The sequence below is a fragment of the Natator depressus genome, chromosome 10, assembly GCF_965152275.1.
Source record: "Natator depressus isolate rNatDep1 chromosome 10, rNatDep2.hap1, whole genome shotgun sequence".
In the NCBI taxonomy this organism is placed as follows: Eukaryota; Metazoa; Chordata; order Testudines; family Cheloniidae; genus Natator; species Natator depressus.
The window spans coordinates 45,121,879-45,134,122 of NC_134243.1; the positions used below are offsets into that span (position 1 = coordinate 45,121,879).

A 12,244-nucleotide genomic window follows, 5' to 3' on the forward strand; every position below is an offset into this window, starting at 1 on the left:
CAAATATAGATGATTTAGCAATATTTATATAAACAATTAAAAAGATGACTGAGGTTGCAAAATAAATCTCTTCTATGGTGATTTAAATTTATAACACAACTTGATTCAATAACATTCATGGAAAGACTAGAAGATGAACCTGGCATACTTCTAGGGCAAAGGAGGGCAAACTACGGCCCGGGGGCCACATCTGGCCCTCCAGACGTTTTAATCCAGCCCTTGAGCTCCCGCCAGTAAGTGGGGTCTGGGGCTTGCTCCGCCCTGGCGCTCCAGCTGGGGAGCGGGGTCGGGGTCTTGGTCCACTCTGCATGGCTCCCAGAAGCAGCGGCATATCCCTACTCCGGCTCCTATGCACAGGGGCAGCCAGAGGGCTCCACACGCTGCCCCCACCTGAAGCGCCACCCCCCACAGCTCCCGTTGGCCAGGAAATACAGCCAATGGGAGATGCAGGGGCAGTGCCTGTGGACAAGGCAGCACACAGAACTGCAGGGCCGCTCCTCCACATAGGAGCTGGAGCGGGGACATGCTGCTGTTTCTGGGAGCTGCTTGAGTAAGTGCCATCCAGAGCCTGCCACCCTGACTCCCTCCCATGCCCCAAGCCCCTGCCTCAGCAATGATCCCCCTCCCGCCCTCTGAACCCCTCGGTCCCAGCCCTGAGCACCCTCCTGCACCCCCAAGGCTCATCCCTAGCCCCACTCCAGAGCCCACACCCAAGCTGGAGCCCTCCTATACCCCAACCCCCAATTTCGTGAGCATTCATGGCCTGCCCTACAATTTCCATACCCAGATGTGGCCCTCGGGCCAAAAAGTTTGCCCACCGCTGTTCTAGGGCAATGAAAAAGCCATGGTTTGCATCTGCTGCATGATGGAAGAGTATTTAACGTAAGTTTGTACTGTCCTGACAAGTGTATTTGGTTGACACACAGTCTTATGGATTTCAGTGATAAAGCTGAAGGTTGGAAGGGGAATTTAAATACTAGAAGAAAACTAAAAGAAAGGAGGCAAGGCTAGCACTCCAGGCAGAGGCAGTGCATACTCAAGGAAGAGAGCTCATTTTCAGAAAGAAAACTGCAGCTTCAGAAAGTGCTCCTGCATCCTTAGGAGTTAGACAAGTTCCAGCGGGGATTCTTGTCCTGCTTTCTCTTTTCACCTGTGATCTGGCAGAGATTCAGTGCTATGGAGGTGGAAGCAGTTTTTATTTCCCTTACAAATTAAAAAAGTTAATGGAAAGCACAGTCCAGCCCAAGAAATAAACAGGATATTTCAAAGATCTGCTTGATTCCCACCCAATATTTTGAGTAAAAATTTTTCTTTTCTTAAATCTTAGTAGCATTTGAATGATTGTTCTGAGAATTGCTACTGGAATCCTCCACGCCACACCTCTGACTGTGTGCACAAAGCACTGAGTCACTCTTGCACATTTTGCATTTCAAACTATTTTCTTCTTCCACTGTAGTGTTCATCTCTCTATTATACTCTTCATGTCCATTCTCATTTGTCTCTGTCTGTAACTTTTCCCTTTCCTCTTCCTCCTCCTCCTCCTCCTCCTCTTCCTCTACTGGATCTTTTACTTTATGAACAATAAAGAGGTGCCTGTTCAGAGAGATGTGAGATGTATAACACAAGCCACAGAGCAAGCATTGAGCAGTGGAGTTGTCCGCCTTGTGCTGAGGTATGTGTTCCTGAAATTCAGTACTGATATCTGTTGCAAATCCACATTTAGCACATTTCCAATGTGCCTTCAGTTTTTTGGCTGGTGGAACTTCAGTGGTTTCCATCTGTCCTGGAGCATCTGCAGACACTCTCTTTGGAGATTTTGCCTAAAAAAATGTTAAAAACGTCTTTATTATTATATCCACTTAAGAGCAAGAACTTTGGCTTGCTGAATTGACTGACATGGCTACAACAACACTGGTACCTTTCCCAGACCCAAAGAAGGACTCTGTGTAGCACAAAAGCTTGTCTCTCTCACCAATAGAAGTTGGACCAATAAAAGATATTACCTCACCCACCTTTTCACAGTTAGAATTAAACAGACACCATACAGTTTAAAGGAACATGAAGGACAGGTTAAAGGCTCTCTGGAATCATCTGAAGGAGGAGATGTAGGTGGTGTGGTGCACCAGGGCAGTGAGTTCTATGCATATGGGTAGAACAGAAGGTGCAAAGATGAAAGTGGGAGAAGGACACAGGAAACAGCTGCTTCAGGTAAGTGCAGGCTTAAGGAAGGCTTGGGAGGAGTTAGAAGGAGAGTAAAGAGAAATGAGAACAGGGATGGAAGACAGGTCCAGAGCTCTGAAGGGGGAAGAATTTGAACGTGATGTGGAAGACAAAGGGGTTTGAAAAGGAATGTAACATGATCAGAGGAGGGGGGAGGTATGTTATTTTATCAATAGCATGTGGGATAGACTAGCAGGGTGAGAGGTAGAGAGGACCATAGAGGAGGCTGAAACAGCTGAGGAAAGGGATGATCAAGGCATGGAGAAGGGGTTTGGTCAAAGGGCTTCTCTAGAGACATTGTTAAGGAAAAAACAGCCTGATTTGACCAGCTGGACTGGGAAGGGGAAGAAGCTGAAGATGGCAAAGATGAATGGAAATAGGTAAGGCTGCAGAGGAGACTGGAATGTAGTCCCACTGAATGCCTGCTAGAATCATTCTCTCCTCAGCTGTGTGATCTTAGGGAAGAAAAACTGCTGGAAGCTCAGCCAGCAGGAGCAAAGACAAGCAGCTGAAGCAGAGAACTTGAGATGTGATGACATCATCCGCTCCTGGCAGCTTTTTACAATTTTTACTCTGGACATTTTCTTCCCTCTGCTGATCGGCTGTTTGCTCCAGCTCCTTCTCAGCCTCTCCGCTTCAGCCTCCCTCCCTACTCCTCTCCCCCTCTCATCTCTCTCAGCAGCTAATCCCCTCCCAACAAAACCCCACATGGCAAAATTATAAACAAAAGCAAAAGGAACCAACAAAATAACTAGCACTATCATGTCATTTGCATACTATCACAATGTTCATTCCGCTTGTATATTACATCCTTTCCACCCAACCTTTTGTCTGCCTTATCTATTTAGATCTTAACCTCTTCGGGGCAGGGACTGTCTCTTATTCTGCACTGGTACTGTACCTAGTAGACTGGAGGTCTGGGTCTGGGTTGCAGTCCCTAAGCACTACCCCAATGCAAATAAAAGAAACAACTGCAACTACAGCTCAGCACAAATCTACCCCACTTTTTAAGACTGTAAGGGGTTAAAAATATAATGAAATTGGTTGAATAATTTAAACAACAAATATAACTTACCCAGCTCCAACTAGGGGAAAGAAGCAGCCCTCTTTCTCCTATTGCAGGGATATTAAAAGTATTTCAATAGGAAAAAATAGTCCTTTTAAAAATGGAAGTGATGGGAGAAGAAAATAATGAAAAAATTCAAGCTAAGTTATCTGTGGGGAAATAATTTAGAATACAAATATTTAATGGAAGGGAGAAATGTGTGTGTGACAACAAAGTAAATTGGACCTGAGACTGCAGTGCAATATGGTTGTGCAAAATAAAAAAAAAAATTCCTGGATTGTGTTTGTTATAGACTAGAAGGTGTAGACATTAAGGAGACGGTATTATTTAGAGTGTACATAGCTATAACTAAGAGTAATGAGATAAAATACAGAGAATCTTTAGGCAGAGATCTGCGGTTCAGGAGGGGGAGTGCTCCACAATCAAATTCCTGGACTGTGTTTGTGAGTGTGTACAAGAGAGGTGTACAGGCGTTGAGGGGGTTTTGGTGTCTTCTGTTGGCTTCTTAATTGATCATTCAAGCCAGAAAACACTGAGTCTGTACATTCTAAATACAGAGACCTCAGGAAGTGAAAAAGTTAAGGCTCATATATCATTCTTAATTCACCCATAGGGCACGTACATTTGATATTTTGGATTATTGATTAGACTTAAATATTAATTTACTATACAGCAATGGTTCCCAAACTAGGGGTGCCGCTTGTTCAGGGAAAGCCCCTGGTGGGCTGGGCCGGTTTGTTTACCTGCCGCGTCCCCAGGTTCGGCCAATCGCAGGTCCCAGTGGCTGCGGTTCGCTGCTCCAGGCCAAGGGGGGCTGCGGGAAGCGGAGGCAGCACATCCCTCGGCCCGCGCCGTTTCCTGCGGCTCCCATTGGCGGAGAACGGCGAACTACGGCCACTGGGAGCTGCGATCGGCTGAACCTGCAGATGTGGCAGGTAAACAAACGTCCCAGCCCACCAGGGGCTTTCCCTGAACAAGCGGTGCCCCTAGTTTGGGAACCATGCTATACAGCGTATTCCATGTGGAAGAGTCATTACCACTATAAATCCATTAATATTTGCTTCCAAAGTTTGAGGTTTTAAAGATCAGCCATTTTTAAGGTGTGACCCATCCCACCTACCAAAAAACAAAAAGGAAAACCAAATGTGAATAATTGTTTATAAGGTGAGAAAAGGTATTTTACTTACCCACTAACTTGATTGCTCCTTAACAATAATTTTAAAACGGATGAACAGAAACTTTCCAGAAAAATTCTACTTTTGGCAAAGCCCCAGTATGGAAAGTTACAGCAGTAAAGCAGAATTCTGCTTTTTTCCATTAAAATTATGTAAGAGTGAAAACGGGGGTATAAATTTTGCCTCCCTCACTCTGAGTTTTGGTTCAAACACAATACTTCTGGTTGTTCTCTGACCTACACTGTTAACTAAGACAATACTCCTGTAAATAACCCTGGCTGCATACACTAGTTTCTAGGATATAGCTCACAAAAACCCTGTAAGTATATATAGAGGTGGCCAAACTTAATAACCCTCCAAGCTGCATAAGATAATCTTCAAAAGTTTGAGAGCCACAAGACACGCCCAACCTGCCCCAGAGGGCAGTGCCTGTTGGGGCACAGTTCTTGTGCCCTGATGCTCCTGCGAGGCTAAAGCCCCGAGTACCACCACCCTGCTGTAGGATATAAACCCCAACCTCCCCCCGCAGTCTGGTAGGTGGATAATGCGGGGGCGGAGGGGGGTAGAGGACTTCACAAGCCACTATTTATTTTTCAGTATAACCATGTAAATTACTTTTGTTGAGTCACACTCTGGAGCTTTTGCTTTGCACATCTGGGACAGGTCTGGGTTTTTGATGCCATGCATGAGGCTGATGTGATTCTCCAGCATGGAAGGCTGAGGAAATGTCCGATTTTCATCTGTGCAGAACCTTAAAAACATAAAGGAAGAAAGGTTTCAGAGTAACAGCCGTGTTAGTCTGTATTCGCAAAAAGAAAAGGAGTACTTGTGGCACCTTAGAGACTAACCAATTTATTTGAGCATAAGCTTTCATGAGCTACAGCTCAGAAAGTTACTAGTGAAGTGAAAAGCGCATATCTGCTGATTTAATTGCAGGCAGCGTGTTGGTAATGCAGAATTGTGAGTCAGTAAGAAATGTCACTGGCTACAGATAAAGGTGTTTTTAGTCTCCGAATTCTGACTAATTAGACCATCTCGGAAGATGCAGGAGTGCTCCCTACACTACATAGCATTTTATTATTTATTAGCATCTCTGACAAAATACTTCATCTACTTAAAGTTACGTTTGCTACAGTAAGTAACCAGCAAGATTCCCAAGTATGAAAGGTACTGAAATGACAAATAATGAGTATCAGAGTTAGTCTGTATCCAAAAAGCAACAAGGAGTGTGGTGGCACGATAATCCATTCTTTTATATTCCAGTAGCAAACTAGAAGCCCCAACTGAGATCAGGGCCCCACTGTGCTACGTTCTGTACAAACAGTCCCTGCCTCAAAGCATTTACAATGGATAATGATTGGCTGCCATGATGAATTGGAGGAACCATCTGTGGGCAGGGTGTATTGTGATGTGAAAATACGTGGCTTGGAGGTCGAGGACTGAGAACCAGTCTCCCCGTTCCAGTGCTAGGATAATGGTGGAGAGGGTAACCATCTTGAAGTGTTGCAGTTTGACAAATTTGTTTAGGTTTCAAAGGTCTAGGATCGGTCTTCGCCCACCAGATTTCTTTTGGATCAGAAAATAATGGGGATAAAAACCCTACCGCCTGTGCTGAGATGGGACTGGCTCTATGTCTCCCAGTTGCAGAAGGTGGTTTATTTCTTCTTGTAGAATGCATACGTGAGAAGGGTCCCTGAAGAGGGACAGGAAGGGAGCATGGGTGGGTGGGATAGATAGGAATGGGATGGACTATCCTTCCTTGATGATCTTTAGAACCCACTTGTCTGAGGTAATTAGCTGCCATGACGGAAAGAAAGGGTCTAGATGGTCACCAAACTGGTGGGATGTTGGAGATAGTTTTTGTGACTGGACCAGGGGGAGGGTTCTCAGGGCCTCAACCACACCTTCAAAATTGTTTGGCCAAAGATGTGTGAGAGGTAGCCCCTTGAGGAGTTGTATATCTACGCTCGGTAGGGGATTTCTGTCGTACTGTTGATAGGGAGTGTACTGTGGTGGTCAGGATTGCAGGGGAGGTTGATATTTCCCCGGTTGTCTCTTCAGCGCTAGTGGGTAAATGTCAAGAGAGTGGAGAGTTGCTAGAGAGCCCTTAAGGGAGTGTAGGGATTCATTCATATGCACTGCAAATAATTTTGGGCTCTCAAAGGTATGTTCTCGATGATGGTTTATACCTTCTTAGGGAGGCTGGAGATGTGCAAGCAGGATGCCTGCCTCAGGACTACGGCAGTTGCGATGGAATGGGCAGCAGCATCTGTGAAGTCCAAGAAAGTCTGTAAAGCTCTATGGCCCAAATGGTATCCTTTGGATATGAGTGCCTGGAGTTGCTCCTTTTTGTCATCAGGAAGGTCTTGGCAGAGTTTCTGTATTTTGGAATAATTGAGATAATTGTATTTGGCCATGAGAGCCTCTTAGTTGTATATTCAGAATTGGAGCATAGCGGATGAATAAGCTTTGCAGCCAAATAGAACCAATTGCTTCCAATCCCTGTCATAAGGGGTGGATCGAGGTTGGCATTGACAAGTAAGGAATTTGGAGTGGGGCGAGAAAAAAGAAATTCCATGTCCTTTGCAGTACCATAATATTTTTTTGTCTGCCCACTTGCAGGTTGGTGGGATGGACGCTGGGTCTGTCATAGCACCTTGGCAGGATCGAGAAGGGCCTCATTAACTGGGAGGGCTATTTTGGAGGAGGAGGATGTCTGCGGGATGTCGAGCAGTTTATACTGTTGTTCTTTCACTTCCTCCAAAGGAATCTGGAGGGAGTCTGCTATCCTGCGAAACAGCACCTGAATGTGTTTAAAGTTGTTGGCTGACGTAGGGGGTGGAGCCAGGATAGCCTCATCAGGGGAAGAGGAGGAGAAATGGAGTGGCAGTGGAACTTCTTCCTCTGGTTTTTCTTCCTCGTCCACTACAGGGAGAGGCTCAGTCTTTGGTGGTCGAGAGACCGATGGAGATGCCGAATGTGTAGGCCTTTGGCTTTGCTCCATGGGAGGCTTCTCAAACTGTGCTCTGTACATGGCCCACGGATCCCAGTATGGCCAATGTGAAGGGAGTGGCACATGGGGTTACACCCATGGCAGGCCATACCAGGGCCCTAGTCCGGTTGTGGGGATGTATAGAGGACTCCTTTTCTGTCTGTCCCAAGTATGAGGGTGGGACGGAGTACTTATTAATTAACCCAGAGTATTTATTAATACTTGGGGGTGGGGTGGGGAAATAGCTGTGCATCTCTCTCTCTATCAGTGTTACAGAGGGCGAAAAATTTATGAGTTTACCCTGTATAAGCTTTATACAGGGTAAAATGGATTTATTTAGGGTTTGGACCCCATTGGGAGTTGGGCATCTGAGTGTTAAAGGCAGGAACACTTCTTAAGTTGCTTTCAGTTAAGTCTGCAGCTTTGGGGTACGTGGTTCAGATCCTGGGTCTGTGCTGCAGCAGAGTAGCGTGTCTGGCTCAGCAAGACAGGATGCTGGAGTCCCAAGCTGGCAGGGAAAGCAGGGGTGGTAGTAGTCTTGGCACAGTTGGCAGTTCCAAGGGGGTTTCTGTGATCCAACTCATCACAGTGGCGTAGAACATAAATTGTTCGCTCTCTATAACACTGATAGAGAGGTATGCACAGCTGTTTGCCCCCCATCCCGCAGGGATTAATATATACTCTGGGTAAATTAATAAGTAAAAAGTGATTATATTAAATACAGAAAGTAGGATTAAAGTGGTTCCAAGTAGCAACACAGAACAAAGTGAATTACCAAGCAAAAGAAAATAGAACACGCAAGTCTATGTCTAAGAAAACTGATTACAGATAAAAACCTCACCCAGTAAGCTTCCTTTTACAGACTAGTCTCCTTCTAGTCTGGGTCCAGCAGTCACTCACACCCCCTGTAGTTACTGTCCTTTGTTCCAGTTTCTTTCAGGTATCCTTAGGGGTGGAGAGGCTATCTCCTTAGCCAGCAGAAGACAAAATGGAGGGGTCTCCCAGGGATTTAAATAGACTTTCTCCTGTAGGTGGACACCCTCCTCTCCCCCTGTGTAGAATCCAGCTACAAAATGGAGTTTTGGAGTCACATGGACAAGTCACATGTCCATGTATGACTGAGTTTCTTACCAGCCAAGCCACATGCCTGGGAAAGCTCACATGTGGACTGGCATCTTCAAGATCCATTGTCCATTAAGTGCTTCTTGACTGGCCATTTAATTTGCACATTCCTTTCTCGAGAGACTGACCAAATGCTTACTAAGGCTACTTAGAAATCAAGCCAGTACACAGCCAATATTCATAACTTTGAATACAAAAATGATACATGCATACAGATAGGATGAATAGATTCAGTAGATCATAACCTTCACAGAGATATGTTACATAGCAAATGTAGCATAAAACATATTCCAGTTATATCATTCATACACACACACACACACACACACACACTCATAAGCATATTTCCATAAAGCCTTATGGGGGGCACCATCACAATAGCATTTTACACAGACTTCACACTGATTTTCCACAAGTGTACCTGAGTACACAAGGTGCAAGGCCACGAAGTGTTAGCCAACATTCATGTTTGGTTAGTCTATACCATATTATATGAATCCCGGGTTAGCTGTAAGAGCTAAACTGACTTTTATTTTTCCTGAATTCTGTTCACTCATACTAAGCTGCATCCCACAATACCCTGCAATAGTACAACTGACCATAAACATATAATAAATGTCAGACTGAAGGTATCTTCATTCTATGTCTTAGTACAAGCTAGGGAGGTACCTTCACAGACCAGTACCTGGAATAGTAGTGTCCAAAACAAAAATAAAGAAAGGTACAGAACAAGTTAAGGAAATGGGATAAAGTGATGGGCTGGATTTTAATGATGGGTAAAGGGTTTTGTAACTTGTAAAATCATCCTATAAATACTCCTAGCTGAAATGTGTAACTTTGGGAGCACTCTGTCTGTGTAAGATGAAGGTAACAGCACTGCACAAGACAAGACAGCTTCCCAGAGACTGGTATCACATTGAAACTTTTCCCAGTACTATAGCATTATTGAGTTTTAGTCATAAACCTGACTGATACTGGCTATTTTGTCTCTTGAATATCAGGGTGGATAAAAATCAACGATTTAAAAAAAAATCAGATTTTTTAAATTTAAATTGGATTTTTTGATAAAATGCTTTTTGAGGGAAAAACCTATCTAAAGATAGTTTTAATTAAGATACATTATAGCTCAAAGAGATCTCATCACGCAATAGGGATTATAAATTCTAATTCTATAGTATGAGACAATATATTCATGTAATGTTTAAGAAAAGTTTTGTAAATGAGTTCCAATAGTTCACCGATTAGAGACCCAGTCTTATGGGGTTCCAGGGGCTTCTGTATAGATTATTTAAGTTACTCTATCTACCCAAAGGGACTCAGTGCTCAGTCTAGAAGATACCATCAGAGATGCTTAGTTTTGCAGTTCTCAAACCGTGGATTTGTGTCTCCAGAGATAACGTGCTTGTTAACAGCAAAAATGTTTTTAAATAAATACATAATATATAGGAGGTGAGAAATGACAGACCTCAACCCTATTGACCCTCTGCAAATTTGTGTATACAGAGTTAATCCCTTACCTCTCTCTAAAAGTGCAAAGTTTCAAAAAGTTCAATGAATAGAAGATTGTTGGGGACGGAATAGATCTGGACAAGGAGAAGAAGTCTGGAGATAAATGTGAGAAGGGAAGGAGAGGCAGGAGAAACAAACGTGAAACTGTTTGAGCAGCATATTCCAGAAGTCTTGAGGTCTTTCTGAGTGTAGCCTTCATTGATTTGAGATCTACCATACCATTCTCTCACTAGAAGGGAAAACCTATAATGGCAGCAGGCCATAAAAGAGACCCAGTTTGGGAATATTTTAATGAAGTTCCTCTACCTGTGGGTAAGACAGGCATGTGTGAAAAATGCAACCAGTGCAACAAAGAAATGCACGGCCTGGTTGCCCAAATGAAACATCATCATGAGAAGCGTTCCTTCTCAGGAGGAAGCTGCGTTGAAGATGATGAAAGGAACATGTCTGAACATGCAGAATCTTCAGGTTGGTAAACTTTTTTATTTCATCCTTCTTTCTTAAGGACTGCCTGTCTTCCTTCTGGACTATTCCTGAATTCTCATGTTTGAGCAAAAAATATAGGTGTTACTCTACGGTACTATCATTTTAGATGCAGTTGTGATAAAAAATAAATAGCTGAAATAGGCAGATCTTCCTTTTACAATTTCACCTTTAAAGTAGTACTGAGTGTCAGTGAATGCAATGAGCAGTACTAAATGAGCAGTATGGTAATAATAATTAAATAACTGCATTGACTTAGGAGAATCTATCCTCAACATACAGGATTCTGAAGACTATCCACCTTCAAGATCACCATCATTTTCTATAGTTTCAGAGTTATCTGCCAATGATAGTGTTTCAGTCACATCATGTATGTCACATAGCCACAATATCTCACCTGTAGCAAAAAGGAAAAAAAATCTCCATCATCCAGAAACAACCACGGATAAGTTGGTGATAAGAACCGGCACATTACAAAAAGAGATAATTGTTGAAAAAATTGCCCGGTTTCTTTATGCAACGAACTCTCCTTTCCGTATGATTGAGAACCCACACTTCATTTACATGGTTCAGTCATTAAGACCAGGATACAGTCCACCCAACAGAGCAAATGTCACAGGCAAATTGCTGGATAAAGTGTATGAAAGAGAAATCGAGCAGTGTGCAAAAGGTCTAGAGGGTAAAATTGTTAACCTGAGTCTTGATGGGTGGAGCAATGTCCACAATGATCCTGGTGTATGTGCTTGTGTGACAACAGAAGAAGGGAATGTCTTCCTTACAGATACAATTGATACATCAGGAAATCCACACACAGCAGAATATTTACAAGTAGCAGCAGTAAAAGCTATAACAAACTGTGAAAAAAAAATCAAATTTCTATTACGCAGCTTGGTCACAGACAATGCTGCAAATGTATCCAAGATGAGAAGAAATTAGTTAGAAGAGAGTCCCAAGTTAATAACATACAGTTCCGGTGCTCATTTCATGCACCTCCTAGCCAAAGACTTCAGTGTTCCAGAAATAAAGGCTAATGCTGTTGAAATTGCAAAATACTTCCGTAACAACCACTTTGCAGCAGCTGCTCTGAAAAAAGTGGGAGGAACCAAGCTAACTCTCCCCCAAGATGTGCGATGGAACTCAGGAGTGGACTGTTTTGAGCACTATATCAAGAACTGGCCTAAACTGATGACAGTTTGTGAACAAATTCATGAAAACATAGATGGCACTGTCACAGCCAAAGTGCTCAACGTTGGGCTTAAGAGAAACGTTGAACACATGCTGAGTACCCAGAAGCCTATTTCTGTAGCCTTGAACAAAATGCAGGGAAACAGCTGTTTTATTGCTGATGCTGCTGAAATTTGGAAGGAACTGAGAGATCTTAAAAAGATGACAGAGTTAAATTACAAGCATTAAAAAAACAAATGGGACAAGCACTGTCTCCAGCTCATTCTCTTGCAAATATTCTCAATACTCAGTACCAGGGTCAAACCTTAACTGCTGAAGAACAGGAGTTGGCTATGACACTGACATCTGGCAGTCATCCCTCCGTAATGCCAACTATAATAAACTTCAGAGCTAAGGGTGAACCATTCAAGAAAGTTTGCTGATGATGTTTTAAAGAAAGTCACACCAGTGAACTGGTGGAAGTCACTTAAGCACTTGGATTCAGAGACTGTT

General features: G+C 43.4%; 1 protein-coding gene across 1 annotated transcript in view; it reads right to left on the bottom strand.

The window, feature by feature from the left end:
- Positions 1-728: 728 nt before the first annotated feature.
- ZNF592 (zinc finger protein 592) overlaps positions 729-12,244 on the bottom strand; it is a 98,092-nt gene continuing 86,576 nt past the window's right edge. Inside the window, exons 8-9 of the mRNA XM_074965960.1 lie at positions 5,077-5,212; positions 729-1,820 (exon numbers count right to left, since the gene is read on the bottom strand). Coding sequence (XP_074822061.1) covers positions 1,317-1,820; positions 5,077-5,212 — 640 coding nt within the window. The 3' untranslated portion in view covers positions 729-1,316. The remainder of the gene's footprint in view (positions 1,821-5,076; positions 5,213-12,244) is intronic.